Source organism: Penicillium vulpinum (genome assembly GCF_028829585.1).
Source record: "Penicillium vulpinum strain IBT 29486 chromosome Unknown utg000002l_segment0_segment0, whole genome shotgun sequence".
NCBI classification, from domain to species: Eukaryota; Fungi; Ascomycota; class Eurotiomycetes; order Eurotiales; family Aspergillaceae; genus Penicillium; species Penicillium vulpinum.
Genome location: NW_026643242.1, coordinates 3,333,100 through 3,359,762, shown reverse-complemented (window position 1 = coordinate 3,359,762; position 26,663 = coordinate 3,333,100). Strand labels below are relative to the sequence as shown.

Genomic DNA, 26,663 nt, shown 5'->3' with positions numbered 1-26,663 from the left:
ATTTATGCTATGAACATGAGGGCAAAAACACTAAAGCAATTTAGATAACAGAAGCCAATAGTCCCAGTAAGACTATTGAATCTGCAAAAAGACAGCGATAATGAACCGAAAAAGAAACACAAGCCGATATCAACAGATGACGTTGATAGGGTGCAACTTGTTTGCAACCTGTTTGCACTCCCTATCAACCGCATTTGGAGCTGATCAGCCATGGGATCCTTGGCGTTATTGTTAATGTCTCAATCCCTCCTCAAGTTACATCTTGGACTTTTTACCCGAATCTTCCCTCCGAGGAGCTGACCTGCACTGTAATTTAAGCGTCCGGTCTTCTTTCCATGCCCATTCCTCGAGTCTAAACACGCCATCCTGTCAGGAGCTAACTTGACCCTACGGCCACCTTCAAAATGGCGGATAACGGAGAGGGCTCGTCCCTAAATCCAGCTCGATCTGTGCCGATAACCTCATCCTCAGTGCGCTCGAGATCCCCCGCACCTGAGTTCGGTAGCAGACAGGCTTCCATGGCACGCCTCGCATCACCGGTGCCCTCCCCTTCATTAGGAACATCCTTGTCGTCTCGACAGGGTATTCCAGCCAGCCGACCTGTCACAAACACCACCACCGAGCAGGAGTTTTCCAGATCGATTGGAAATCCAGCCTCAGTTCCCGGTCCTGGTCATTCTATCATTGCATCCCAACTCCAAGAAAGCCTTGGTCGCTCGCCGCCGAGATTTGGAACTCCGTCACGGCACAACGGATCTCCTGCTATGCATTCGACTCTAGATAACCGGCCATTAGCCTCTCAATATGGCTCTTTTGATACCAAAAATGGATCCGATTCCCCGGGCGTGGCTCCGTACGAAGATCCTGAAGTTATCAAACGGCATCTAGTCACGGAACATACAGATAATCAGTCGGAGATTGCGACCAGCCTTGGTGGGGAGGATAACTTCTCAAGTCTACAGCTTCAGGGCGGTGATATCACACGACAAGTTTACCGTTGGGCGGAGGATGCTGAGGCGGAAGCAGCAGGGCGATTCTTGCGCAGTAAGAGTTTCAGCGTCAGCCGACCAAGGCCCGAGGCTGATACGGAAGACATTGACACCATTCGGGTTCCGGGAGGGTTCCGCAGAGATTATCTACGAAGAGCAGCTGGAAGTCCACACCGTGGAAGTGCCCACGGGTCAAATACAGGGACACCCCATGGATATGGCGCACCTCAACTGCCGACTACTAGCTTCCTAGAGTTCTTGACTCTCTATGGTCACTTTGCCGGAGAAGAATTAGAGGAAGATGACGAAGTATTAGGGCCGGATGAGTACTTCTCATCTGATGCCTGGGACGAGCCAGAGGGCAGAGAATCTGGAGAAGACGCAGCGCTATTGCAACCTGAAACACCGGGTCTGAAGAAGAGAAAGCACAAGCAGCGCTCACCGGCAGGGACAACTACTGCAACAGGTGCTGTACTCTTACTGCTCAAATCTTTTGTGGGTACTGGTATTTTGTTCCTGCCTCGGGCCTTCTTGAATGGTGGTATGCTCTTCAGTAGCATGGTGCTACTGGGAGTGTCCATTCTAAGCTATTATGCCTTCATTCTTTTGGTCAATACCCGCGTGAAGATCGAAGGATCCTTCGGTGACATCGGTGGCATTCTATATGGCAAGCACATGCGACGTATCATTTTGGGATCAATTGTCCTGAGTCAGATGGGCTTCGTGGCAGCATACATTGTCTTTGTCTCGCAAAATTTGCAGGCATTCGTGCTAGCTGTGAGCAAGTGTGTGACATTCATTGACATCAAGTACATGGTTTTGTTGCAGCTGATCATCTTCCTGCCTCTGTCTTTGATTCGGGACATCAGCAAACTTGGGTTTACAGCCTTGATTGCTGATGTCTTCATTCTTTTGGGTCTACTATATATCTACTACTACGATATCAGCACCCTGGTTGACCAGGGCGGCATTTCAGACGTCGTTTCCTTCAACCCGGCCACTTGGTCTATGTTTATCGGTACCGCCATCTTCACCTACGAAGGTATCGGTCTCATCATCCCGATTCAAGAATCGATGAAGCAGCCAAACCGGTTCCCTGGTGTCCTGGCCGGTGTCATGGTTGTAATCACCTTTATCTTCCTGTCCGCCGGTGCATTGAGTTACGCGGCTTACGGGTCGGCTACAAAGACTGTCATCCTTCTCAACCTCCCCCAGGATGATAAGTTTGTCAACGTGGTTCAGTTCCTATACTCGCTTGCCATCCTACTGAGCACTCCGTTGCAGCTCTTCCCCGCTATCCGCATTATGGAGAATGAGCTTTTCACTCGCAGTGGCAAGTACAACCCATATATCAAGTGGAAGAAGAACGGCTTCCGTTTCTTCCTCGTTATGGTCTGTGCCCTTATCGCCTGGTGTGGTGCAAATGATCTAGACAAGTTCGTTTCCCTGGTCGGAAGCTTTGCTTGTGTTCCATTGATCTACGTATACCCGGTATGTCTTTCTCTTGTATCCTAATTATCACAGAACGGCTTGACTGACTCATTATCGCTGTAGCCCCTCCTGCACCTGCGTGCTTGTGCTCGCTCCAAACGCCAGGCAATTGCGGACGTAACTCTTGCTGTCTTCGGCGTCATTTGCTGCGTCTATACGACATACCTGACCCTCATGAGCTGGATGGGCCCTGAAATCCCTCAAAGCCCAGGATATTGTGACTCTCACTGAAGATTTTTTTTGGTTACTGTAGAGCGTGCCAAGTTAAGTTTTGTTGCATTTCTTGGTTCTATTTCAACCCTAGACTGGCATATCTATCATTGGGTTTTCATATGCTACTTCAACACATGAACGGGGGGCATACTTGTGGTGTTAATTCACAATCTCGGTCAAACTGTCAGTATAGGCGGCGAATCTTGGGGTCAGACTACACTTTTTGTATGTATACATATTTTCTTGGCTTGGGAGATTATCTACTCGATCATATATTCATAGGGCTTTTATAGAGGTTTATCGGATCATGAATAAATCAAGAATAACAGACCCAGCCTATCACGGAATCTCGAAGTTGTCACGATCAAAACCAGGTCATCCCATGAAATGAATAACTCGAGCGCAATAATATAGAGCCTATGTACAGTGACTATCAGCACACCGGAACTAGATGGCAGCCAGCGCCGATAGCTAAGCATCTTCCTCAAAACCGCAAGTCTCCCTCTATGTGCCCCCTCTTTTATCATTGTCCGATACTCATCTGGCCTCGAGGCAAAAGCCAGCAGAGCATATGTGTATGGGGGTGGAATGCTGCGAAACGAGATAGCTGCTTATTAAACCCAATGAAAACCGAAAAAAAGCACAAACAATATCTGCTCCGAGAGCGATTAAGCACCGGCCTCAGCAGCAGCACCGCCCTTAGCAGCCGCCTTCTCAGCGAGCTGCTTTTCGCGGCCTCCCCACCTACAAAGTAGAATCAGGTTAGTAAGCACAATTATATGACGATTGTAGAAAAGACAAAGATCAAACAAGGTCTTAAGGGGATGAAACGTACTTCCAGTAGTTCATATAACGGAATGCCTGAGTAGTCTGGGCGCCGAAGTTGGTCAAGTGGCATGCGAAGAGGAGGTAGTTCTTGGGAGTGATAGCGAGGGAGTAGCGCATGAAGGTGGCAGCGTAGACAACGAGGGCACCGGTCATGGGGCCGGAGATACTGTGAAGATGGAGCTATCAGTACGGTTGCTGAGACTACTACAGCCAAGGGAAACGCAGAATACGAAAGCCGAAGCTTCCATCATTCATCAGATAAGAACGTACATCTCAGCATCCTTCTGTGTGTCCATCACAGCAGCAATGGGGATACCAAAGTTGGAGACGGGGCCCCAGAAGTCTAGGAAGCGCCATTAATTGTCAGCAATCTGTGCAGCCCTGGAGTCCATTTGCGCTTGATTGCTTTGCGGAAGTGCAAGGCCGATAGAAAAATCGTATTTGTCTCATCCTCGACGTCGCTTTCAATGCTTATTCTTCTTCGGTCTCATTCGCCGTTGGCCGATTTCGGGACGGGAGGGCTCGGGAAACTGGTGTTGATACATACGGGTTGAGCAGACATAGTCCAGCACCGAGTTGGAGCGGATCTTGGCGTTGATTGCCTTGAAAACAGCCGCCATTGTGAAGTTGCCGGGAATTATCACACGGGTAGGTTCGGGGAAAGTGAGGTCGGTATCTGGAGGATGCGGAAGTGCTCGACTCACCGGCGTCAGCCACGTCACGTGAAGTACATTATTGACCATATCACATTGATTAAAACTGATGTTTTATGGATCAATTACCATTTTATCGTATTGAATTGGTTGACAATGCTAGTACCATTGGTGTTTATGTATGATATGATGGTTTTTTGGTTGTATTCTTCATATATTGTGATCCTCAGGTGAAATCTGAGACGAGCAATACAAATAATATATAATGGATCGACCTCCACACTGAGCACCCCACATCTACCTCTGTGCAATGATCTAATGATACAGTGAGGTAGGAAAACACCAACTACTAGTTGTTGTAAGATACGAACATCAGGCTATGACATATCGGTCCACTATATAGTATGCACTGGGAACGTGGAAACAGGGCCCAGTATATAGTAGGCTAGAGATGCGCATGCAATATAGAAGACACAACATAATTCAACGGGAAGTGAAAATAAAGAACTGGGATATTAAACGATTTTGAATGAAAAGGCTGCGTTTAAAAAAGCTAGCATATTTTTTTTTGACTTCATGCGTAATTCAAAAGGATTTTGGTCTTTTTTGTCCCGTTCCTCGACATGACCTCCATCCATGCGCCGCAACGCCTTGCCCAGGATAACTTGGGGGTAATCTAGCCTGTCCACACACCGTTATCTCTCGCTAGAAGATTTGAGAATGGCTCTTATTCTGCGCTGAGCCACCATCGTTCCTTTCGGGGTGAAATCAGATCACCGATAATTTAAAGCATAAAATGATGCTCTGTGCACATTTCCAATTACCTGCCGCCGAATCCAGGAGGAGGGTATCCGCGTCCCTGACCGGGAGGCTGGAAGCCAGGAGGAGGCTGGAAACCGGTTGCTATGAGAATGGAATATCAGTATATGAAACAGGATTGGAGAAATATTTGGGCGCAAACTTACGGGGACCGCCCTGAGGAGCAAACCCAGGAGGAGGTGCGAAACCAGCTAGAAAGGAACAAGTCAGTTTCAGATTCAGTCAATCTAGGCAAATGGGAGTACTTACGAGGTCCACCAGGAGGGCCTCCACGTCCAGCGAAGCCTGGAGGAGGGGCACCCGGGAAACCGCCAGGGGGGAATCCAAAGCCGCCTGGGGGTGGGGGTCCACCAACACCGGCTGCAGGGCCTCCGAGTCCGATAGGCAGGCCGCGGCCAGCGGGCTTGCTGATACCAGGGCCCGCGGCAAGAGTGGCAGCTGGGCCGGGTCCAGCGGTGCCGAGTCGGGCAGAGGGGTCGGCAGGAGGAGGACCTTCAACAGAGCAAGAGACGACTTGAGTACCGCGCACGATAGTTAGACCAAGGCTTCGCTTCTCTTCCGCTTCGACCATCGGGGCATTTGTGGGACCGGCGGTGGGCTTGGATTTCCGCTTGATGCGACGGAATTCTTCTGTATCTGCAAGAACTAGGTTCATGTGCTAGAGATCACGAAGGTCAGTCGAGCGCTAGGTCTCCAAAGAAGTGAGAAATACCTTATCGAATGCAAGCATGGAACCAGTCATTTGACGTCCATCGTTCAATGTTACGCGCATCCGGTAGTTAATCTGAAGAAGAAGTTAGATACTCCAATCAATGACTTGAAGCAATTTGAGCTAGACTCACAAGGTTTTGCTAAATGAAATAAGTTAGCGACAGCCATTGACCACACGAGTATCGGGGGTGCAAATGGGACCAGAAACTCACCATCTTGTGGGAAGCCATGTTGGCTAGAGAGCGCGCACGAATGCGACTTGAGAGATCAAAAAATAGTTATCAGTAGATAGAACAAGTCTTTCTACTGCGGGGGATGAAGCAAAGGTGCGAGATCCTGTCAAAGATGTGAAGCTCAAGCTTGTCAGGTGCTGCCAGTTCTTGATACTGGGTTACCTAAGATATGAGTCAGCATCGGGTCCCCAAGTGTATTGCCTTAGGCATTAAGCAGCTCAAATCACCAATGACTAAGCGCTTGAATTAAACTCATTACCTAAGCAACGATCAGGGCTTCCAAGTCACGTGTAGAAGCCCACAGTCCACACTTTCTCTTTTTCCGCGATCAATCTTGTCTCCTCAGTCGACAACCACTTCACGCCCAACCGCCGTCATGGTATGTTCAGCTCCTTGCAATCCAAACTACACATCCCCGATCCGCTGTATCGCTTCCTTTCATTCCATGTAATCTGGGACACAACCTGGAGGTCCTCATCTTGCGCGCACTCAATCTTCAATTTCACCCAAAATATCTATCCGTCGACTAGATCAACAGCATCGACAATTTGAGACTAACATGATGCAGTCTGCCCAAGTCGCTAAGGCCGAGAACCCCTGCCGTAACCTTCGCTTGTCGAAGTTGGTCCTGAACATCTCCGTCGGAGAGTCCGGTGATAGACTCACTCGTGCCGCCAAGGTTCTCGAGCAGCTGTCCGGTCAGACCCCCGTCTACAGCAAGGCCCGTTACACCGTCCGTACCTTCGGTATCCGCCGTAACGAAAAGATCTCCGTCCACGTCACCATCCGTGGCGCCAAGGCCGAGGAGATTCTCGAGCGTGGCCTCAAGGTCAAGGAGTACGAGCTCCGCAAGCGCAACTTCTCTGAGACCGGTAACTTCGGATTCGGTATCAGCGAGCACATCGATCTCGGTATCAAGTACGATCCCGGCATTGGTATCTACGGCATGGACTTCTTCGTCTGCATGTGAGTTTTTCTTTGAACATTGAATTATGTGAATTCACCCTGGATATTAACAAATAATTTTAGGGACCGCCCCGGTGCCCGTGTTGCCAAGCGCCGCCGCTGCCAGTCCAAGATCGGTGTCAACCACCGCATCACCACCACTGAGACCATGAAGTGGTACAAGACCAAGTACGATGGAATTATCCGTTAAGTCTGAAGAATCAGACATAATGGCTGGGTAGGGCCTGGGAAGTACGAGTTACTCGACAAGAACCAAAAAATTATCCCGAGTACTCGAGGAAACAAAATTTGTGGACGGGCACCCTACTGCCAGTCAGTGGGCCCCTTTGATCTCTGCATCCAACATGGTCTTGATTTTGTACTCCGGCAACCAGGATAGGCGTGGGAGAGACATGAATTGATTATTACCCTTTTACTGCTGCTTTTCCCTTTTCACAATGAGGCTTCACGAGAGGTGATGTTTTCCGCATAACCATTGTTGAAAAGGATGGTGGACACTAGGTTTCGACCTAGTGTCTAGCCAATACTCGCTTGAGAATGCCTTATGGGCTTCATCAAAGAGTCGGTCTCTTTCCCAGCGAGAATATTCTCGTGATGGATTGTGTACCTTGTTCTGGCCTATCTTGTCTATCCTTATCCTATCCTCCTAGGTGCCATTTGCCTGGCGTAGAAGTAAATCGTCGTAGCTTGTAGAGTGATGATATAGCCTTATGATCTGACGACAATGCCGATATTGGGACTGCTCACGCTTGTACACAATATAACGGGTGGCCGGCCCCCTGGACAGCAACATGTCCTGCGTGTGGAATAGCCCGTCCACCTGAGGTGGAGTCGTAATGATGCAAAAATTGAAATATGGGGCCAAGAAGACTTGAGTGTTTCTACTCCGGAGTCTGATCTATCAATATACTAATAATACTGGAGGGTAAATTACTGGTGAGTACTTGACACTTTCAAATGACCTGAGTTTTGAGAAGAATGAACTATTTTGATACCTAATGGTCTACAATTTAAATAGATTTATTTCCAATTATCTCAGTAGTATACAGAAATATATATCTACTAAAAAGACGAAACCTTCCTATATAATAAATCTAACTAACCATCCATAATAGTTTCTTTATATTAGAATAATAGCAAACCAAAGCGCTTGGGAGATATAGAAGTCCGTACCTGGAGACTCCAGTAAAGTAATAAGAGGGATAGAACAGGCTTGGTCCAAGATTAGTCGGAAAATTCTAAAAAAAACCATCACTGCTGTTCGTTTTCTCATTGTTCTTCTGTTGTCCGTGACGCAAATAATAATGCACAGTACCTAGGTAAGATAAGAGGACTGAGTATGAGCCTCTGGTTATACTATATTACACTCTGTAGAATGGCGAAAAGACCAGAAATTACTCCAATTCCAAAATCAACAACCATTAAACCGTAGTTTCCTTCTTCTGATCCGCCATCTCAATATTCTCGTTACTTGGCTTATAATCATCCGCACCTGTTTCCAAATCCATGGTTTTGGCATTGGCAGCTTCATCAACTCCAGCCACAACACTTTCGAACCGGCGACCACGTTTCTCAGGGCCAACTGCTGTAGTGACCACGATACCGAGAGCAATGATGGCCGTGGCAACTCCCATAACAGGTCCATAGGCCTCAACACGATGGCCGGCTGCACTAGTGATAAATGTGGATTCAGCAATGGCATTCACAATCTGTGACGATGGCGAGGAAATCATATTTCCAATCTGGTACGTCAGACCCGTGAATGAAGAGCGGAACGCCGGGGGAGACAGTTCGTTCAGATGAACGGGGATCACACCCCACGCTCCCTGAACAAAGAATTGCATGAAGAATCCGGTGACGCTCAGAGATCTCTCGCCTTCTGGCAGGATCCATGCTGGGATGAGGACTCCAGATACAAAGGCTGCGACGATGATTGCTCGGCGACGACCGAAGAACTGGGACAGGTAGCCGATGATGGTTCCGCCCACACAGGCTCCTGTCTTCATCAGAATCGAAGCTCGCGAGGCGCTCTCATTATCAAGTTCCTTTGCAGTGAGCATGAATGTGGTGTATGAGTCTTGGGATGTGTGGGAATAGAAATTGAACTATCACGGGACAAATTAGATATATGTTGGTAGAAGCTGGAATATTGGTCATAACATACCCAGGTCATAAGAATGACACAGTAAATGCACATGCGCCACTCCTTGCCCAACATGCTTATTGTTTCACGCCAAAACTCGCCTGCTTTCATTGTTCGCTTGCCGGCTTTCTTGGCTTCGATGAAGGACTGCGACTCGGGGAAGCAGATGCGTACGAGACCAACTGCAATTGAGATACCGGCTGCACAAGACAAATTGTTAGTAACAGGCAAATACTATTCGATGGGAATAGTAGACTCACCTGCAATCCAGAATACGGTCTTCCAACTATCTGTTGCACCGCCAACACCAAGGTTGGCGCATGCCGCAAACACATATCCCAGTGAGTACCCTTGTTGAAGGATTCCAGACATAAGACCTCTCGCGTTGACACTGGTTTGCAAAAAGGTTAACAAAAGTCACTCAGCCCTGGAGGATAATACTCACGGGCAATGTTCCAAAGCCATCGAAATGGCATTTCCATAAACGCCGCCCATGAAAAGACCAAAGAGACTTCGCACAGCCAAGAACTGCTGGAAGGTCTTACTATAAATGGTGGCAATTTGCAAGATTCCCAGAATGATCATATTCAGCACCATGGGCCATTTACGACCATATTTGTCACCAGCAAGTCCAAAGAAGGCAGCTCCCACACTCCTCAGCAGCAGAGTCAGAGTAATGGCAGTTGTAATATCTGTCTTGGATCTGTCGTAGTAAGTTGCCAGCTTTACTGTCTGAATGGAGAGGGCATGGAAGTCAAATGCATCAGCAGTCCAGGCAATGAGTCCCACTATAAAGAACACCCAGTCTCGAGCTGAAAGCTGCGCCATCAGACTAAGAGGGTTCTGAATGCGTTCTGGGTCTTGCCATTCTGCATATGTCTCTCCGTGTTCATTGGTCACCTCGACACGTTGCTTCCAGATGAAGAGATCTCCGATGGACTGACGTGCCGTGGCGAACATACCATTCGGAATGGGATCTGCCCTTTCATTGGGAGACGCCATTCTGGCGATCTATCAAGAGAGAGGGAAGAAAAAGCCGACAAAAAGGGAGGGAAAAAAAGGCAAGAAGATAGATAGAGGAAGTAGGTAAGACAAGCTAACCAAAAGAATAAGCAGATTACTCTGAACAAAATGGCCCAGAGAATTTGATAGCAGACTGGGATTCTTCCAAGGAAATCTTTGGTATATTCCTTTCAATTTCTACGCCTACGCTCGCCATTTTATAGGCACATACTACGATCCACCCCGCATCTCTATCCCGCATTTTTCTCGTGATAGTAACAGTAAATGCCGCTGCACCCCAGAATACCAGGATACCCCGAGTTTCGGACGGGATAGAATACCACTCCGCTCATGGGCCAAGCGAATGCCAAGGACTTAGATGGTCGTCCCTCCAATGTGAGGACAGGGTATAAGCAACATCCCGCATCACACACTTTTAAGGCTGGCTTGGCATGGGATGACCTTGCCCAGAGATCCTTCCGGGCTTGGCTCAAAAGGAGATAGACAGGCGTCTGCAAGCCGGATGGGACTGTGCGCGTGGTCATTGATCCGTTACGCCGAGAACCCATAGTTAAAAATGGGCCGATATGCACTCTAGTGGTTCCGATTCGGGATTTAACATGAGTTTACGGCCTAGACTCGTGGGAATAACTTCCTTTGGCGCTCTAGTGGACTGTTAGCAATCGGCTATATTGTCTTAAGGTGGGGGTTGCATGAGTTGGGATTGATAGTACTGAAACAACTTTATATTAAGAAAATACCAAAGGGTCATGGGCACTGCTCATCGGATGACGTCCGAACACTTGAGGCAAAATTGTGAAATGGTTGGATGAAGAGGCTCCGCTAGAGTGGATCGGCTTAAGGGGCCAATTCCCCAATTCCCCAATTCCCCAATCTTGGAATCTCCTGTTTGAAAATCTTGACTTTAGCCGCGAGAAGCTATGTTATACAAAGTATGTACACACCTTTGTATGTACAGTAAAAATCCAGTTATAACGATATATTTCAGATACAGCGAAAATATCGTTACAACTAGGCAATTGTTAAAGGTGCCATATATTAAGTATATATTTCTGGTTTACATACAAGTTTATACTCCAAAACTCCAAAACAAAGGCTCCTAATATCGCTCTGCTTCTCTATCCCCAATTTCCTCGCTTGTACTAACCTCTCATGTCTATTAAGCGCACTAGTTAATTATCTAGGTACTCTCGTAGAGCCACTTTCTAGGAGGTTAGGATCCATAGATCGATGGAACATTTTAATTGGTTGAGATTAATTAAACACACGTGACAAAAACCTCAATACAACTAATTTTGTATAGGAGGGAATGATGAATCAATGAAGTTCGTAGTAAAGAGGTTTTATCGATTTTTGTATGATCAACTCAAGTACCGGATCCTGATCGTTATAACAGTATCGTTATAAAACAGGGTTTACTGTACTATGTACCTGTAGAGGTTGGAATAAGCTGAGCCTGCACATTCCCTTCAGGGTCTACGGGCTGAGGGTCAGCTTATATTCTTATGTAGGCGTTAATAGCTTGCATTTAGAGAAATCGGGATATCCTTCAAAGAGCAGACTGATATATATATTTCCAGAATAGTAGAATCATGACCCAAAAAGAAGTCACAATGAGATAAAGAAATACTATGAGAGAACGTGCCAGTGGTCAGGTGGGAGAGAGAGCCACCTACGTGTACTTAGGAAATATTGGGGCATTTGTGAAGGCGGTCAGTTACCTAAGAACATAGGTAGAAGAGGTATGAAATTGGGTTGACAGCATTTCTCTGGGGCTCTCCCAGGTTAATTTGCCAAGCGACATAACAGCAAGTTTGCTATCTACATTTCACTTTACTCTCTCAATTTCTTTATCTTCTCTACTCACAAACACTGCATCTGAAAGAGAGGATCTTGGAAGCCCCTGTGTCACGTGATCTTCCATAAGCGACACCTCAGCAACGACAGCAGCGGCCTCCTGAGGTCACTTCCGCATCTACCAGATCTCTACCCTCCCCCTCTCTCCATACGTCTTCTTCTTTTCTTTTTTTCTTCCTCGTGGAATTCGCACTTCATCCCACTTTTTTCATCATACTTCAATTCTTCTGCCTTCTTTGCGTGGCGTTTCATTCAGCGGACAAGGTCGTACTCCGGCCTACGTAAATATGGCACCTCTTCCCATCAAGTTCACAGAGCTGGTCAATGTACGTGGCTACCCCTCATCTCTATCCAATAATCATTGAAGCTTTGAAACTAACCTGCGCATGGATTCTACAGTTGACCTCTGTCGGCATTTTGGTATGTACAGCCAACCATGATTACCGGCGATGCTTCGTGACTAGCTTAAGCTTCAAGACGGATGCACCGGCCGCGCATCGCAATACCCCTGGATACCTTGGGATTTTTTACTAACGTTTATGTCTACAGCCGGCATCAATTGGCTTCACTTCATGTGTAAGTTCTTTACTGTCGCCTTGCGACTGCCCCTCAAAATATGGATGACAAGGCCTGGCTAACATAGAACTCTCTTGCATTTTAGACACTAGAATCCGATCACTACGTCTGTGTTCGTCAAAAGCTGGACGATGAGAGCAAACCAGAAGTCATCATTATCGACCTCAAGAACAACAATGAAGTTCTACGACGCCCGATCAACGCCGACAGTGCGATTATGCATTGGAACAAGAACATTATCGCTTTGAAGGCCCAGGGACGCACCATTCAGATCTTTGACCTTGGCGCGCGGCAAAAGCTCAAGTCGGCGAATATGAATGAAGATATTGTCTACTGGAAGTGGTTCAGCGAAAGGTCCCTGGGTCTGGTCACCGACTCAGCGGTCTACCACTGGGATGTCTACGATGCGACACAGCAGAACCCCGTCAAGGTGTTCGACCGACTTCCCAACCTTGCAGTATGTTTTTGCGACGTGAATACAACAATCTAAGCCTAGTATACTAACATGGGCGTGCTCTTTAGGGATGCCAAATTATCAACTACCGCGTCAACGCCGAGGAGAAGTGGATGGTTGTGGTTGGTATTAGCCAGCAGCAGGGCCGTGTCGTTGGATCGATGCAGCTTTACTCAAAGGAGCGCGGGATCTCTCAGTTTATCGAAGGCCATGCCGCCTCTTTCGCCAACATTACTGTTGAGGGTTCCCCCCTACCCCACAGTCTCTTTACCTTCGCCGTTCGTACCCAAACGGGCGCCAAGCTGCAAATTGCCGAAATTGACCACCAAGAACCCAACCCTCGCTTCCAGAAGAAGGCAGTCGAGGTGTACTTCCCACAAGAGGCAGTCAATGATTTCCCCGTCGCAATGCAGGTTTCCAGCAAGTACGACGTGGTCTACCTCGTTACGAAATATGGCTTCATCCACCTTTATGATCTCGAGACTGGCACTTGTATCTTCATGAACCGCATCTCCAGCGAGACGATCTTCACCACGACTGCGGATTCCGAGGGAGCCGGTCTAGTCGGTGTGAACCGCAAGGGCCAGGTCCTGGCCGTCAGTGTTGACGAAAACAATATTATCCAGTACCTTATGGAGAACCCCGCCATGTCCGGTCTTGCTATCAAACTTGCCTCGAAGGCTGGCCTTCCAGGAGCAGACCACCTGTATCAGCAGCAGTTCGACTCTCTCATGGCCTCGCAGGATTACGCCGAAGCCGCCAAAATTGCTGCCAACTCCCCCGGGGTTTCCTCCGCACTCTGGACACCATCAACCGTTTCAAGAGCGCTCCTCAGACTGGACAGATGTCAGTGATCTTGCAGTACTTTGGTATGCTGTTGGATAAGGGTTCGCTCAATAGGTACGAAAGTGTTGAGCTTGTCCGACCCGTTTTGCAGCAGAACCGCAAGCACTTGCTTGAGAAGTGGATGCAGGAGAAGAAGCTGGAGAGCTCGGAGGAGCTTGGTGACATTATCCGGCCATATGATATGTCCCTTGCCCTGACCGTTTATCTTCAAGCCAATGTTCCTAACAAGGTTGTTGCCGGATTCGCGGAGACCGGTCAGTTCGACAAGATTCTTGCATACTCCAAGCAAGTTGGATACCAGCCGGACTACACCCAGCTGCTTCAGCACATCGTTCGCGTAAACCCCGAGAAGGGCGCTGAATTCGCTACTCAGCTCGCGAACGAAGAAAGCGGCGCATTGGTTGATCTTGACCGCGTTGTCGACGTGTTCCTGTCACAGAACATGATCCAACAGGCTACTTCGTTCCTCCTGGACGCCCTTAAGGACAACAAGCCCGAGCACGGTAACCTGCAAACTCGCCTTCTCGAGATGAACCTCGTCAACGCCCCCCAAGTCGCAGATGCCATCCTCGGCAACGAAATCTTCACACACTTCGACCGTCCTCGTATCGCCCAGCTTTGCGAGAACGCCGGTCTTATCCAGCGTGCCTTGGAGAACACGGATGACCCAGTTGTAATCAAGCGCAACATTGTTCGCACCGACAAGCTGAGCCCCGAGTGGCTGATCAGCTACTTCGGTCGTTTGTCTGTGGAGCAGACTCTTGACTGCATGGACACCATGCTGGAGTCGAACATTCGCCAGAACCTGCAGTCTGTGGTCCAGATTGCCACCAAGTTCTCCGACCTTCTTGGTGCTAACCGTCTGATCGATCTTCTGGAGAAATACCGCACTGCCGAGGGTCTTTACTATTATTTGGGAAGCATTGTCAACCTCAGCGAGGACCCTGAGGTACACTTCAAGTACATCGAGGCTGCCACGGCCATGAACCAGCTCACCGAGGTTGAGCGTATTTGCCGTGAGAGCAACTACTACAACCCTGAGAAGGTAAAGAACTTCCTGAAGGAAGCCCGCCTGACCGAGCAGCTCCCTCTGATCATCGTTTGTGATCGTTTCAACTTTATCCATGATTTGGTCCTGTACCTCTACCAGAGTCAACAGTTCAAGTCGATCGAGGTTTATGTCCAGCGTGTCAACCCTGGTCGTGCCCCTGCTGTTGTTGGCGGCTTGCTTGATGTTGACTGCGATGAGGCTATCATCAAGAATCTCCTCTCGAGCGTCGACCCATCCGTCATCCCCATCGACGAGCTTGTTTCTGAGGTCGAGAGCCGAAACCGCCTCAAGCTGCTCCTGCCTTTCCTCGAGGCCACTCTTGCCACTGGCAACCAGCAGCAGGCCGTCTACAATGCTCTTGCAAAGATCTACATTGACAGCAACAACGACCCAGAGAAGTTCCTTAAGGAGAACGACCAGTACGACACTCTCGTTGTTGGAAAGTACTGTGAGAAGCGTGACCCCAATCTGGCGTACATTGCCTACAGCAAGGGCCAGAACGACTTGGAGCTCATTAGCATCACCAACGAGAACTCCATGTTCCGTGCTCAGGCTCGTTACCTCGTTGAGCGTGCCGATTCCGAGATCTGGGCCTTTGTCCTCAGCGAAAACAATGAGGGCCGGCGTTCCCTTGTGGACCAGGTCATCGCCACCGCAGTTCCCGAGTCTACCGAACCCGAAAAGGTGTCTGTCGCCGTCAAGTCGTTCCTTGAGGCTGATCTTCCCGCCGAGCTGATTGAGCTGCTCGAGAAGATCATTCTGGAGCCCTCTCCATTCAGTGATAACACCAGCTTGCAAAACCTCTTGATGTTGACTGCTGCCAAGGCTGATAAGGGTCGCCTGATGGACTATATTCACCAGCTCAACGAGTTCTCCGCTGATGAAATTGCCGAGATGTGTACCAGTGTTGGTCTGTACGAGGAGGCCTTTGAGGTCTACAAGAAGGTTAACAACAACCTGGCTGCCGTCAATGTGCTTGTGGAGAACATTGTCAGCATCGACCGAGCTCAAGAATTTGCTGAGCGTGTTGAGCTGCCTGAGGTTTGGAGCAAGGTCGCTAAGGCCCAACTCGATGGCCTTCGTGTGACTGACTCAATTGAGTCCTACATCCGTGCCGAGGACCCGTCCAACTACCACGAGGTGATTGAGACTGCAACTCATGCAGGCAAGGATGAGGATCTCGTCAAGTTCCTTCGCATGGCGCGCAAGACGCTGCGTGAGCCAGTTATTGATACCGGTCTTGCTTTCTGCTTTGCCCGCCTGGATCAGCTTGCCGAGCTGGAGGACTTCCTTCGCACTACCAATGTTGCGGACATTGAAGCTTCCGGCGACAAGGCTTATGCTGAAGGCTTCCACAATGCTGCTAAGATCTTCTACACCAACATCTCTAACTGGGCTAAGTTGGCGACTACCTTGGTGCACTTGGAGGACTACCAGGCTGCAGTGGAGTGTGCCCGCAAGGCTAACAGCGTCAAGGTCTGGAAGCAAGTCAACGAGGCCTGTGTTGAGAAGAAGGAGTTCCGCCTGGCCCAGATTTGCGGTCTCAACCTGATTGTTCACGCCGAAGAGCTGCAGAGTCTCGTTCGCCAGTACGAGCGCAATGGTTACTTCGACGAACTGATCGCTGTCTTGGAGGCAGGTCTTGGTCTCGAGCGGGCTCACATGGGCATGTTCACCGAGCTTGGCATTGCTCTGTCCAAGTACCACCCAGACCGTGTCATGGAGCACCTGAAGCTCTTCTGGTCTCGTATCAACATTCCCAAGATGATCCGGGCCTGCGAGGAAGCCAATCTCTGGCCGGAGCTTGTGTTCTTGTACTGCCACTACGATGAGTGGGACAACGCCGCTCTTGCTATGATGGAGCGTGCAGCCGATGCCTGGGAGCACCACTCGTTCAAGGATATTATCGTCAAGGTTGCCAACTTGGAGATTTACTACCGGGCGCTGAACTTCTACCTTCAGGAGCAGCCTCTTCTGCTCACTGACCTGCTTCAGGTTCTGACCGCTCGTATCGACGTCAACCGTGTCGTTCGCATCTTCCAGACCTCTGACAACATCCCTCTGATCAAGCCCTTCCTGCTCAATGTGCAATCCCAGAACAAGCGGGCCGTCAACGACGCCATTAACGAGATTCTGATTGAGGAGGAGGACCACAAGCTGCTCAAGGACTCTGTTGACCAGAATGACAACTTTGATGCCGTCGCTCTTGCCCAGCGTCTTGAGAAGCACGACCTCATTTTCTTCCGCCAGATTGCGGCCAACATTTACCGCAACAACAAGCGCTGGGAAAAGTCGATTGCGCTCTCCAAGCAAGACAAGCTCTACAAGGATGCTATCGAGACCGCCGCTATCTCTGCCAAGCCCGATGTTGTGGAGGATCTTCTCCGCTACGTAAGTTTTCTATCCCTGTTATTGCTGGAGATTTTACTAATTTTAATAACTAGTTCGTCGATATTGGTAGCCGCGAGTGCTATGTTGGCATGCTTTATGCCTGCTACGACCTCATCCGCCCCGACGTCATTATGGAGATCTCATGGCGCAAGGGTCTCCACGACTTCACTATGCCCTTCATGATCAACTTCCTCTGCGAGCAGACCCGATCAATTGAGATGCTTAAGAAGGACAACGAGGAGCGTAAGAACCGTGAGAAGACAACCCGTACAGAGGAGGACAATACTCCCATCTTGCAGGGCTCGCGGCTCATGCTGACTCAGGGCTCTCACTCCAACGGGGCCGGTCTCACACCTCAGGCAACTGGGTACCGTGGATTCTAGAACCGTGCACTGTTTTTGCTTTTGATTTTCCGTTTCTCTTGCATTTGTAACATACAGCGGAAGTGATGGTTTGAGGTTGCAAAAGAAACGATTTCATATGGGGAATGATTACGCCAAGAGCGCAACATAGGAGGAACTCATGACAGCCCATTAATCTTGCTTTCTGATATTTTTTTCTTTCGCCGCATGTATTTGATAAGCTTGCGATTTTTTTTCTAGTGCTTTTAACCGGCTGGGCCAAGGCCCGATATTCAGTAATAGCATTGCGATTTCTCTAGTTTTTTTCTATTCTCACCGCAGTAGCCTCCGTAATTTCCTGTTTTTCCACAATTCCGAGGCTGCCAAGGGTCCGCCCAGGCGGATCCAATTCGAGTATTCGAGCATCGAGGTCTTCGGTGAAGAATGTAGCATCGCCAAGATGCCAAGGTAAATCATCTGCAACTATTTCTTTGTCCTTATGCGATATTGAAGGTAAGTCTTCTTGCAGATCACTCCCTTATCAAATTTCAGGCCCATGAGGCGTGATAATAGGTTGGCATTGAACCGTGTCTTGGCCTGTATGTTGTACTCCGTACTCCGTAAGCTACATATGGATAGATGCTAGTGTGGATAATCGTGGATAATCCCCTTCCCCACTCTCCCTTCAGGGTTACTTTGTACATCTTGGTTCGAACAAGTAAGCATAATTCCCGTTTATTTTTTTAGCCCTAGTGCTTCCTACGAGACTCCTGAGGTATACAATGTACAATATAGGGTTTCGCAATTCCGACGAGAGCTCAGTCTGCCGAATCCTTACTCGGCCCGGTTAGAGGGAAAATGTCCAATTCCCCCGCGAGCTCGCGGGAGAAGCATCATGTAAGGGCTAGTGGCGGAAAGAAGGGTGTGGATTTTTCCGTCGGGGGTTGTGAGTTTATGCAGAAGCGTGAACAAAAGAACTCCCACGGATTGCATTGATATCACTCGGGGAAATTTCCAAGGCTGGATTTTGGTAGATAAGCGCTTCGAGTGATGATTACACACCCCTTTCACATCTTTCAGTGCATAAACCCAAAGCGGCAGCTTATCAGCCAAGAGTAGGAGTGTTGTAGGATTCTCTGGGCACTGTAAAAAGGAGTAGATAATGGGACTCCGTAGATCAGGTTACATTCTCGGGCTTATGGAAGGTGCTCACAGTGGAATAGCTCGGGGTGTATAGAACACCTTGGCATCTTGAGAACCCCCAATGGCCTGGGAATGCCGCTCTCTTGGCATGCATGCTTAAGGTCTATGACCAGATTGGTAGTACCTGTCATATAAGCGGGAGATCCCCCCGGAGTGCCAAGAGGAGATATGTTGTAAGGTTGAATTCGGGAGGGGGATGGGCTGGATCATGTCTCGATCATGGGAAGGGAATAATAGTGGAGATCTATAGGCCATTGTACTGACACGAATCAAATAGCGTCATGGATTGCGCCTATCGGCCGGGTAGCCAATCCTTTGATTGTAAAAGACGCATGACCGGTCGAAGATTTTTATTTAAATAGCCAGTGAATAAAATGAGTCAGATAGTCAGATCGGATCTTACCTACCTTATACGGAGTATGTACATATAGTCAATTAATGTATATTCCGCACATATGTATATGTAGATAATGTGTATGTTGTACTCCGTACTACGGAGTAGAGATATCGGCTCGGTGACATCTTCCCCGAACTTTTGAGCGAGCTTTTGAGCCAAGGAGGACTGGAAAGAAACTTGTTATTGGCCCGATCCACTTCGATCCCTGCACATGTGTTTGTCGAGTGTTCTCCGAGACTCCCCCGGATTTTTCCCTTCTTCTCTCAGTTCCCCCGTGAATATCCGCGCAGTTGCGAATCAAAGTTGAAAATTGTTGTATGTTAATGTCCCGACAGCCCGAGGTACCTAGGTATATGGGCGGAATGAGTTACCTAAATTACCCGAAATTATCGTGATTATAGCGAGTTATCGTGAAAAGAGCATGGGGGAGTTATCGTGAACGAACAGGGGAAGTTCTCGTCCGGGGTAGGGAATAATAGGAATATAGTATGTAGCTAGGGTTAGGGGAGTATACTAAGGTACAAGGGTCAGCACAAAAGGACCCCCGCATGGGATTTGGTTATGGCTTTAGCAAATTATTTCTCTATTTGGCCAAAATCATTTTAAATCAAATCAAATCAGATAATCCAATTATTTCTATTCCGCGTATTATTATATTATTATTCTATTCGATTTGATCATTCCCAATTTCTAGGCATTGGTCCCGGTGTACCGGTGAACCTGTAGGTACCTGTTACCTCATTCCTGGAGTCAATTTACTCGCCCCGGAAAGTATCTGTGACATGTAGATCACGCTTGTGATTCCCCTCTTTATCTAACCCCTCCCTCCCCCCCCAAAAAAACCGCCGACTCTTTTTTTCTTTCTGTCTTTCTATTCATCTTCCTACAACCCCAATTCCAATTCTATTCAACTTCAATTATACAGCTTCTGTTGCTTATAGTGAGACACAGTGCAAGCGATTGCGCCAGTGATCCGCCGAAACCGGCCTGAAGTTGGATCCGGATAGCTACCCCCCAAGCTTCTTATAGTGAGTCACGGGTCACCGCCTCTGCTTTCCACACCGGAAGAAGCTCAGGAACCTCGGGAACCTCGACTAATTCAGTTTTCTCTAGTAAACACTCCCTTGTAACCTTTCTCCCCCACCTCACATCTACATTCATCATGGCTGCTGTCCCGCACCGCCAACCGGAGAATGCCATTGATGAGTCCGACTTCATCGAGGACCACAATGAGCACCATCAGGACTCCGTCCACCGTCGTCTGCGGGCCAACTCGACCATCATGCACTTCCAAAAGATTCTAGTCGCCAACCGTGGTGAAATCCCCATCCGTATCTTCCGTACCGCACACGAACTGTCCCTCCAGACGGTCGCAGTCTTCTCGCACGAAGATCGTCTCTCCATGCATCGTCAGAAGGCTGATGAGGCCTATATGATCGGCCACCGGGGCCAATATACCCCTGTCGGTGCTTATCTGGCTGGTGATGAGATCATCAAGATCGCCCTCGAGCACGGTGTCCACCTGATCCACCCCGGCTACGGTTTCCTTTCGGAGAATGCTGAGTTTGCCCGCAATGTTGAGAAGGCTGGCATTGTGTTCGTGGGTCCTACCGCTGAGACCATCGATGCCCTTGGTGATAAGGTTTCTGCCCGTACTGCCGCTATCAAGTGCAATGTCCCCGTTGTCCCCGGTACTCCCGGCCCCGTCGAGCGCTTTGAAGATGTCAAGGCCTTCACTGATGAATTTGGCTTCCCTATCATTATTAAGGCTGCCTTTGGTGGTGGTGGCCGTGGTATGCGTGTCGTCCGTGCCCAGTCTGACCTGCGTGACGCTTTCGAGCGTGCTACCTCCGAGGCCAAGACCGCCTTCGGTAATGGTACCGTCTTCGTTGAGCGTTTCCTTGACCAGCCTAAGCACATTGAGGTTCAGCTTCTCGGTGATAACCAGGGCAATGTTGTCCACCTCTTCGAGCGTGACTGCTCTGTCCAGCGTCGCCACCAGAAGGTCGTTGAGATTGCTCCTGCCAAGGACCTTCCCACCGATGTTCGTGATAAGATCTTGTCTGATGCCGTGAAGCTTGCTAAGTCAGTTCGGTACCGTAACGCTGGTACTGCTGAGTTCCTTGTTTGTGGCAATGAGCACTACTTCGTGAGTTCTTTTCCTTGAAAATTAGCGTGGACCATTTCTGGTCCTTCTCTAAGCTCATTTTGCTAACTGAAACAGATCGAGATCAACCCCAGAATTCAAGTCGAGCACGTTAGTTAACCCATCCTTCAAGATCTACCTGACCTAAGCCTAACCCTTCAACAGACTATTACCGAAGAAATCACCGGTATCGACATTGTGGCCGCCCAGATCCAGATTGCTGCTGGTGCAACCCTCGAACAACTTGGCCTTACCCAGGACCGCATCTCGACCCGCGGTTTCGCCATTCAGTGCCGTATCACTACTGAGGATCCCGCTAAGGGCTTCTCCCCGGACACTGGTAAGATCGAGGTCTACCGCTCTGCTGGTGGCAATGGAGTCCGTCTGGACGGTGGTAACGGCTTCGCTGGTGCCATTATCACTCCCCACTACGACTCTATGCTGGTCAAGTGTACTTGCCGTGGCTCTACCTACGAGATTGTCCGCCGCAAGATGCTGCGTGCTCTGGTTGAGTTCCGTATCCGCGGTGTCAAGACCAACATTCCTTTCCTTGCTTCGCTTCTGAGCCACCCCACATTCATCGATGGTACTTGCTGGACTACATTCATTGATGACACCCCCGAGCTGTTTACCCTCGTTGGCAGTCAGAACCGTGCCCAGAAGCTGCTTGCTTACCTGGGTGACGTTGCTGTCAACGGCAGCAGCATCAAGGGCCAGATCGGTGAGCCCAAGTTCAAGGGCGATATCATCAGACCTATTCTCAACAATGCTGAGGGCAAGCCCATTAGCCTCTCCACACCCTGCACTCAGGGCTGGAAGCAGATCCTGGATAGCCAAGGCCCTGAGGGCTTCGCTCGCGCTGTGCGCGCTAACAAGGGCTGCTTGATCATGGACACCACCTGGCGTGATGCCCACCAGTCTTTGCTTGCCACCCGTGTGCGAACAATTGATATGCTGAACATCGCTACTGAGACCAGCTACGCATTGAGCAACGCTTACGCGCTCGAGTGCTGGGGTGGAGCCACCTTCGATGTGGCTATGCGCTTCCTCTATGAGGATCCTTGGGACAGACTCCGCAAGATGCGCAAGGCCGTCCCCAACATTCCCTTCCAGATGCTGCTGCGTGGTGCCAATGGTGTTGCCTACTCTTCCCTTCCCGATAACGCCATCTACCACTTCTGTAAGCAGGCCAAGAAGTACGGTGTCGATATCTTCCGTGTCTTCGATGCCCTGAACGATCTTGATCAGCTCGAGGTCGGTGTTAAGGCTGTCCACGAAGCCGGTGGTGTTGTTGAGGCCACCATGTGCTACAGTGGTGACATGCTGAACCCCAAGAAGAAGTACAGCTTGGAGTACTACTTGGACCTGGTCGACAAGATCGTCAAGATGGGCCCCCACGTTCTTGGAATTAAGGATATGGCTGGTGTGCTTAAGCCCCAGGCTGCCCGCCTGCTGGTCGGTGCCATCCGCAAGCGCTACCCCGATCTCCCCATCCACGTTCACACTCACGACTCCGCTGGAACTGGTGTCGCCTCCATGATTGCCTGTGCTGAGGCCGGCGCTGATGCCGTGGATGCCGCTACCGACAGTATGTCTGGTATGACCTCGCAGCCCAGCATTGGTGCTCTCCTTGCTTCGCTCCAGGGTACCGAGTACGACCCCAAGCTGGATCTGTCCCACATCCGCGCTATCGACAGCTACTGGGCCCAGCTCCGTCTGCTTTACTCTCCCTTCGAGGCTGGTCTGACCGGCCCCGACCCCGAGGTCTATGAGCACGAGATCCCCGGTGGCCAATTGACCAACCTGATCTTCCAGGCCAGTCAGCTGGGTCTTGGACAGCAGTGGGCTGAGACCAAGAAGGCGTACGAGGTGGCCAACGAGTTGCTGGGCGACATCGTCAAGGTCACTCCCTCCTCCAAGGTCTGTGGTGATTTCGCCTCCTGGATCGTCAGCAACAAGCTGTCTGCCCAGGACGTGCTTGACCGTGCCGATCAGCTCGACTTCCCTGGATCAGTCTTAGAATTCTTCGAGGGTATGATGGGCCAGCCCTACGGCGGCTTCCCCGAGCCTCTGCGTACCAAGGCCCTCCGCGGCCGTCGCAAGCTCGACAAGCGCCCCGGTCTGTACATGGAGCCCCTGGACCTCATCAAGATCAAGAGTGAGATCCGTGAGAAGTTCGGCACCGCCACCGAGTGCGACGTCGCCAGTTACGCCATGTACCCCAAGGTGTTCGACGAATACCGCAAGTTCGTGCAGAAGTTCGGTGATCTCTCCGTTCTGCCCACACGCTACTTCCTTGCCCGCCCCGAGATCGGCGAGGAGTTCCACGTCGAGCTGGAGAAGGGTAAGGTCCTGATCCTGAAGTTGCTCGCCATCGGTCCTCTCTCCGAGCAGACCGGCCAGCGTGAGGTCTTCTACGAGGTCAACGGTGAAGTCCGCCAGGTCAGCGTCGATGACCAGAAGGCTTCAGTCGAGAACCTCTCCCGCCCCAAGGCCGAGCCCACAGATAGCAGCCAGGTCGGCGCTCCCATGAGCGGTGTCGTGGTTGAGATCCGCATCCACGATGGCCACGAGGTCCTCAAGGGTGATCCTATTGCGGTGCTGAGCGCCATGAAGATGGTATGTTATTCTGTCTTGTTTTCTATTATATACGAATCTGTCGCTAATTTTTCATCTAGGAAATGGTTATCTCTGCCCCGCACAGCGGAAAGGTGTCCGGCCTCCAGGTCAAGGAGGGCGACTCCGTCGATGGCCAGGACCTGATCTGCAGGATCAGCAAGGCTTAAAAGCATAGTGACTCTGTAATACTGAACCATGCACGATTTGGGATGCGTGATGTGATTGAATGATTTCTCAGCGATTTTTAGTTTTATGTTTATCGGGTTCGTCTCTGGATTTTGATAATTTGCTGCTCCAGCTTATTCGGATTCAAACAAGGTTTCTTCCGTTGCAGTGATTTTGGACATCTCTAGTGTTCAGAAAATTTCCAAGTCATATGTATATGTAGAACTCCGTACATTTACTCAAATTCCCCCTAGAAGTCGGTAATCCCGGGGCCAAATCTACCCCCGAACGGACTTCTGCCGATATCCCCCCACCAAGCACTTCTCCTTCTCCAACTGCCAATGGCCAATGACGAATGGTGAATAGCCGATCTTCTTGCCTCTCACCAATGAAATTGGATCCCCTCTTTATCTCGGCTACTAAGCGTCCGAAAACTGTGGAATGAAGCACCGAAAGATAACGTCTTAAAGGGCGTGGTGCCCGGTCTCGGACAGCTCAATATACTTGAATACCTCAGAATAGAGACGTGCGTATTTACATCTGTGTCAATTGGGATCTATACCCCGCTACCCCAAATCAACCATCAACAGACTAGAAACCAAGAAAAATGGAAACAGCTCGCCGCGCTTACCTCAAATCCCTCGCCCATCGCGGTACAATCCAAGGCGTAACGATCTCAACATCGCCTTCTCCCACCAGTCAACTCAAAGACCTCTGCCACTACTTCGGCGGCGTCCGCTACGGCCTTGCCCCTGCTGAGCGCTGGCGCCGAGCCCAGCCCCTACCTGCATCTTTCACCTACGGCAGCGAAGAAGCACCAGGCCATTGTGATGAGGGTGCGGGGCTTTGTCCTCAACCGGGTTTCCGACATACGCCCGAGAACCCAGATGCATGGAACGAGGATTGCTTCCAGTGTAATGTTTGGACGCCTATTGGGAAGGTGCCTGAGGGGGGATGGCCTGTTTTTGTTTTTATTCGTAAGTATTGTCTGATTAAATTTGGGATATATGGGATTCGGACCTGGAATGGGGTAGGATTGTTCTATATAAACCGTACTAACAGGTATTGTTCGATGCAGATGGCGGATGGCTCCAATTCGGCACGCCCAATTCATTTAATGCAGCTGCATTGATCGGCGAGGCTGATTTCAATTGTGTGGTTGTGATGCCTGCATACCGAGTCAACCTATTTGGATTCCTCTACTCTGAAGAACTGGAGGAAGACGCAGCCACTGTCGGAGAGACAGTTGGGAATCACGGATTCTGGGACCAGAGACTAGCACTCAAGTGGACGAAGGAGAACATCCATCTATTCGGCGGGAACCCGGAGACCATCACGATCTCAGGATATTCTGCAGGTGCAAACTCCGTCTTCCACCAACTAGCTTACGACTTGCGCCAACCAGACGAGGACTCTATCATCCGGCAAGCATGTATCTGGTCCAACAGTCCAGCCGTACAGCCCAAACAGCCAACCGAAACACAAACCCAATTCAATCAACTCCTGACAGTCCTGGAAATCCCCCTCACCCTGTCAAATAGCGAGAAACTCACCCGTCTACGCTCAATCCCCGCAAAAACCCTCCTCGACAAAGCAAGAACAATCTCCCTCCACCAATTCCGCCCAACAACAGATAAATCCTTCATCTCCCCATCCCTCTTCCAAACCCTAGACAGCGGCGCCTTCGCCCGCAGCCTCCTATCCCGCAACATCCGCCTCATAATAGGCGAATGCAGCGACGAGCGCTTCCTCTACAGCGCATGGTTCCCACCGACAGAGAATACCTTCTCAGCACTACGCACCCGTCTCGTGGCAGATTACCCAGAACACATCGTCGACGCCGTAACAGCACTGTATTACCCGGACAACCATCTACCGGCACACTGCAAGAACTGGGACGAGGACGCGTGGGGCCGAATCTACGCTGATATGCAGGTGCATCAGATGCAGCGTGGGTTTGCGTATGCGCTTACGGAGAACGAGAACGGAGTCGATGCTTCCGCGTTGCTGTTTCGGTATCGGATCGAGTGGAGGGCGAAGTGTGTGGAGGTTAGTTTACCGGTTGAGTGGGGGGTTACGCATTCGTCGGATTATCCTATTTGGTTCTTTGGGAATGGGTTTTTGTTGGAAGAGGGTGAGAAGGGGGTTGTTAAGGAGGGGCTTGTTGGGCCTTTAGGGAGGTTTGTTTGTGGGGAGGGGGAGTTTGGGTGGGGGACTTCTGGGGCTAAGTTTGTTAGGACTTTGAGGGGGGATGGGAGTGTTGAGATTGTGGAGGATGGGGGTTGGGAGGAGGGTGTTAGGGTTTGGAGGGCGTTGAGGGAGGCTGATACGAGGATGGGATGAAGATGAGATGTACTAAATATGTATATATGTATGAGCATATTCAGACTTCTACTCGATCACTTGATCTTACATTCCCTTGCTTTGATACTAGCCCTAATCTCACTTAGAGCAGCACTTGCTATATACAGCAGTGTAGTTCGTCATATAGGCTGTTAGTATTGCTGGTATTCTGGGGTGCTTAGGTATGGAGTATATTATTTCGAAA

At 49.8% G+C, this 26,663-nt stretch overlaps 9 protein-coding genes across 9 annotated transcripts; 5 read left to right on the top strand and 4 right to left on the bottom strand.

Moving 5' to 3' along the window:
• Positions 1-404: 404 nt before the first annotated feature.
• N7479_004330 (putative amino acid transporter) lies at positions 405-2,711 on the top strand (the record flags this gene model as incomplete). The annotated part of the gene is made up of 2 exons (XM_057252027.1): positions 405-2,480; positions 2,544-2,711. 2 exons carry the CDS (start codon positions 405-407, stop codon positions 2,709-2,711), a joined length of 2,244 nt encoding a protein of 747 aa, XP_057111352.1.
• A 650-nt stretch (positions 2,712-3,361) lies between these two features.
• On the bottom strand, positions 3,362-4,141 carry N7479_004329 (pyruvate transporter MPC1; the record flags this gene model as incomplete). The annotated part of the gene is made up of 4 exons (XM_057252026.1): positions 3,362-3,437; positions 3,529-3,687; positions 3,792-3,864; positions 4,069-4,141. The coding sequence occupies 4 exons, from the start codon at positions 4,139-4,141 to the stop codon at positions 3,362-3,364; spliced, it is 381 nt and encodes a 126-aa protein (XP_057111351.1).
• An 853-nt stretch (positions 4,142-4,994) lies between these two features.
• N7479_004328 (small nuclear ribonucleoprotein-associated protein) lies at positions 4,995-5,934 on the bottom strand (the record flags this gene model as incomplete). The annotated part of the gene is made up of 6 exons (XM_057252025.1): positions 4,995-5,077; positions 5,140-5,184; positions 5,243-5,651; positions 5,706-5,777; positions 5,836-5,844; positions 5,917-5,934. The coding sequence occupies 6 exons, from the start codon at positions 5,932-5,934 to the stop codon at positions 4,995-4,997; spliced, it is 636 nt and encodes a 211-aa protein (XP_057111350.1).
• A 63-nt stretch (positions 5,935-5,997) lies between these two features.
• N7479_004327 (60S ribosomal uL5 domain-containing protein) lies at positions 5,998-7,110 on the top strand (the record flags this gene model as incomplete). The annotated part of the gene is made up of 4 exons (XM_057252024.1): positions 5,998-6,066; positions 6,212-6,316; positions 6,506-6,903; positions 6,967-7,110. Coding segments are annotated over 4 exons (699 nt in total), but the record flags the coding sequence as incomplete, so codon positions are not given.
• Positions 7,111-8,324: 1,214 nt separating this feature from the next.
• On the bottom strand, positions 8,325-10,048 carry N7479_004326 (carboxylic acid transport protein; the record flags this gene model as incomplete). The annotated part of the gene is made up of 4 exons (XM_057252023.1): positions 8,325-9,008; positions 9,068-9,246; positions 9,307-9,437; positions 9,492-10,048. The coding sequence occupies 4 exons, from the start codon at positions 10,046-10,048 to the stop codon at positions 8,325-8,327; spliced, it is 1,551 nt and encodes a 516-aa protein (XP_057111348.1).
• A 251-nt stretch (positions 10,049-10,299) lies between these two features.
• On the bottom strand, positions 10,300-10,617 carry N7479_004325 (uncharacterized protein; the record flags this gene model as incomplete). Its single annotated transcript, XM_057252022.1, has 1 exon — positions 10,300-10,617. One exon carries the CDS (start codon positions 10,615-10,617, stop codon positions 10,300-10,302), a length of 318 nt encoding a protein of 105 aa, XP_057111347.1.
• Positions 10,618-12,213: 1,596 nt separating this feature from the next.
• N7479_004324 (uncharacterized protein) lies at positions 12,214-17,627 on the top strand (the record flags this gene model as incomplete). Its single annotated transcript, XM_057252021.1, has 7 exons — positions 12,214-12,252; positions 12,326-12,346; positions 12,476-12,502; positions 12,588-12,959; positions 13,025-13,741; positions 13,819-17,244; positions 17,298-17,627. 7 exons carry the CDS (start codon positions 12,214-12,216, stop codon positions 17,625-17,627), a joined length of 4,932 nt encoding a protein of 1,643 aa, XP_057111346.1.
• A 2,720-nt stretch (positions 17,628-20,347) lies between these two features.
• On the top strand, positions 20,348-24,117 carry N7479_004323 (pyruvate carboxylase; the record flags this gene model as incomplete). The annotated part of the gene is made up of 4 exons (XM_057252020.1): positions 20,348-21,334; positions 21,410-21,442; positions 21,497-23,950; positions 24,010-24,117. 4 exons carry the CDS (start codon positions 20,348-20,350, stop codon positions 24,115-24,117), a joined length of 3,582 nt encoding a protein of 1,193 aa, XP_057111345.1.
• A 605-nt stretch (positions 24,118-24,722) lies between these two features.
• On the top strand, positions 24,723-26,379 carry N7479_004322 (putative carboxylesterase; the record flags this gene model as incomplete). The annotated part of the gene is made up of 3 exons (XM_057252019.1): positions 24,723-25,092; positions 25,194-26,299; positions 26,353-26,379. 3 exons carry the CDS (start codon positions 24,723-24,725, stop codon positions 26,377-26,379), a joined length of 1,503 nt encoding a protein of 500 aa, XP_057111344.1.
• Positions 26,380-26,663: the final 284 nt, after the last annotated feature.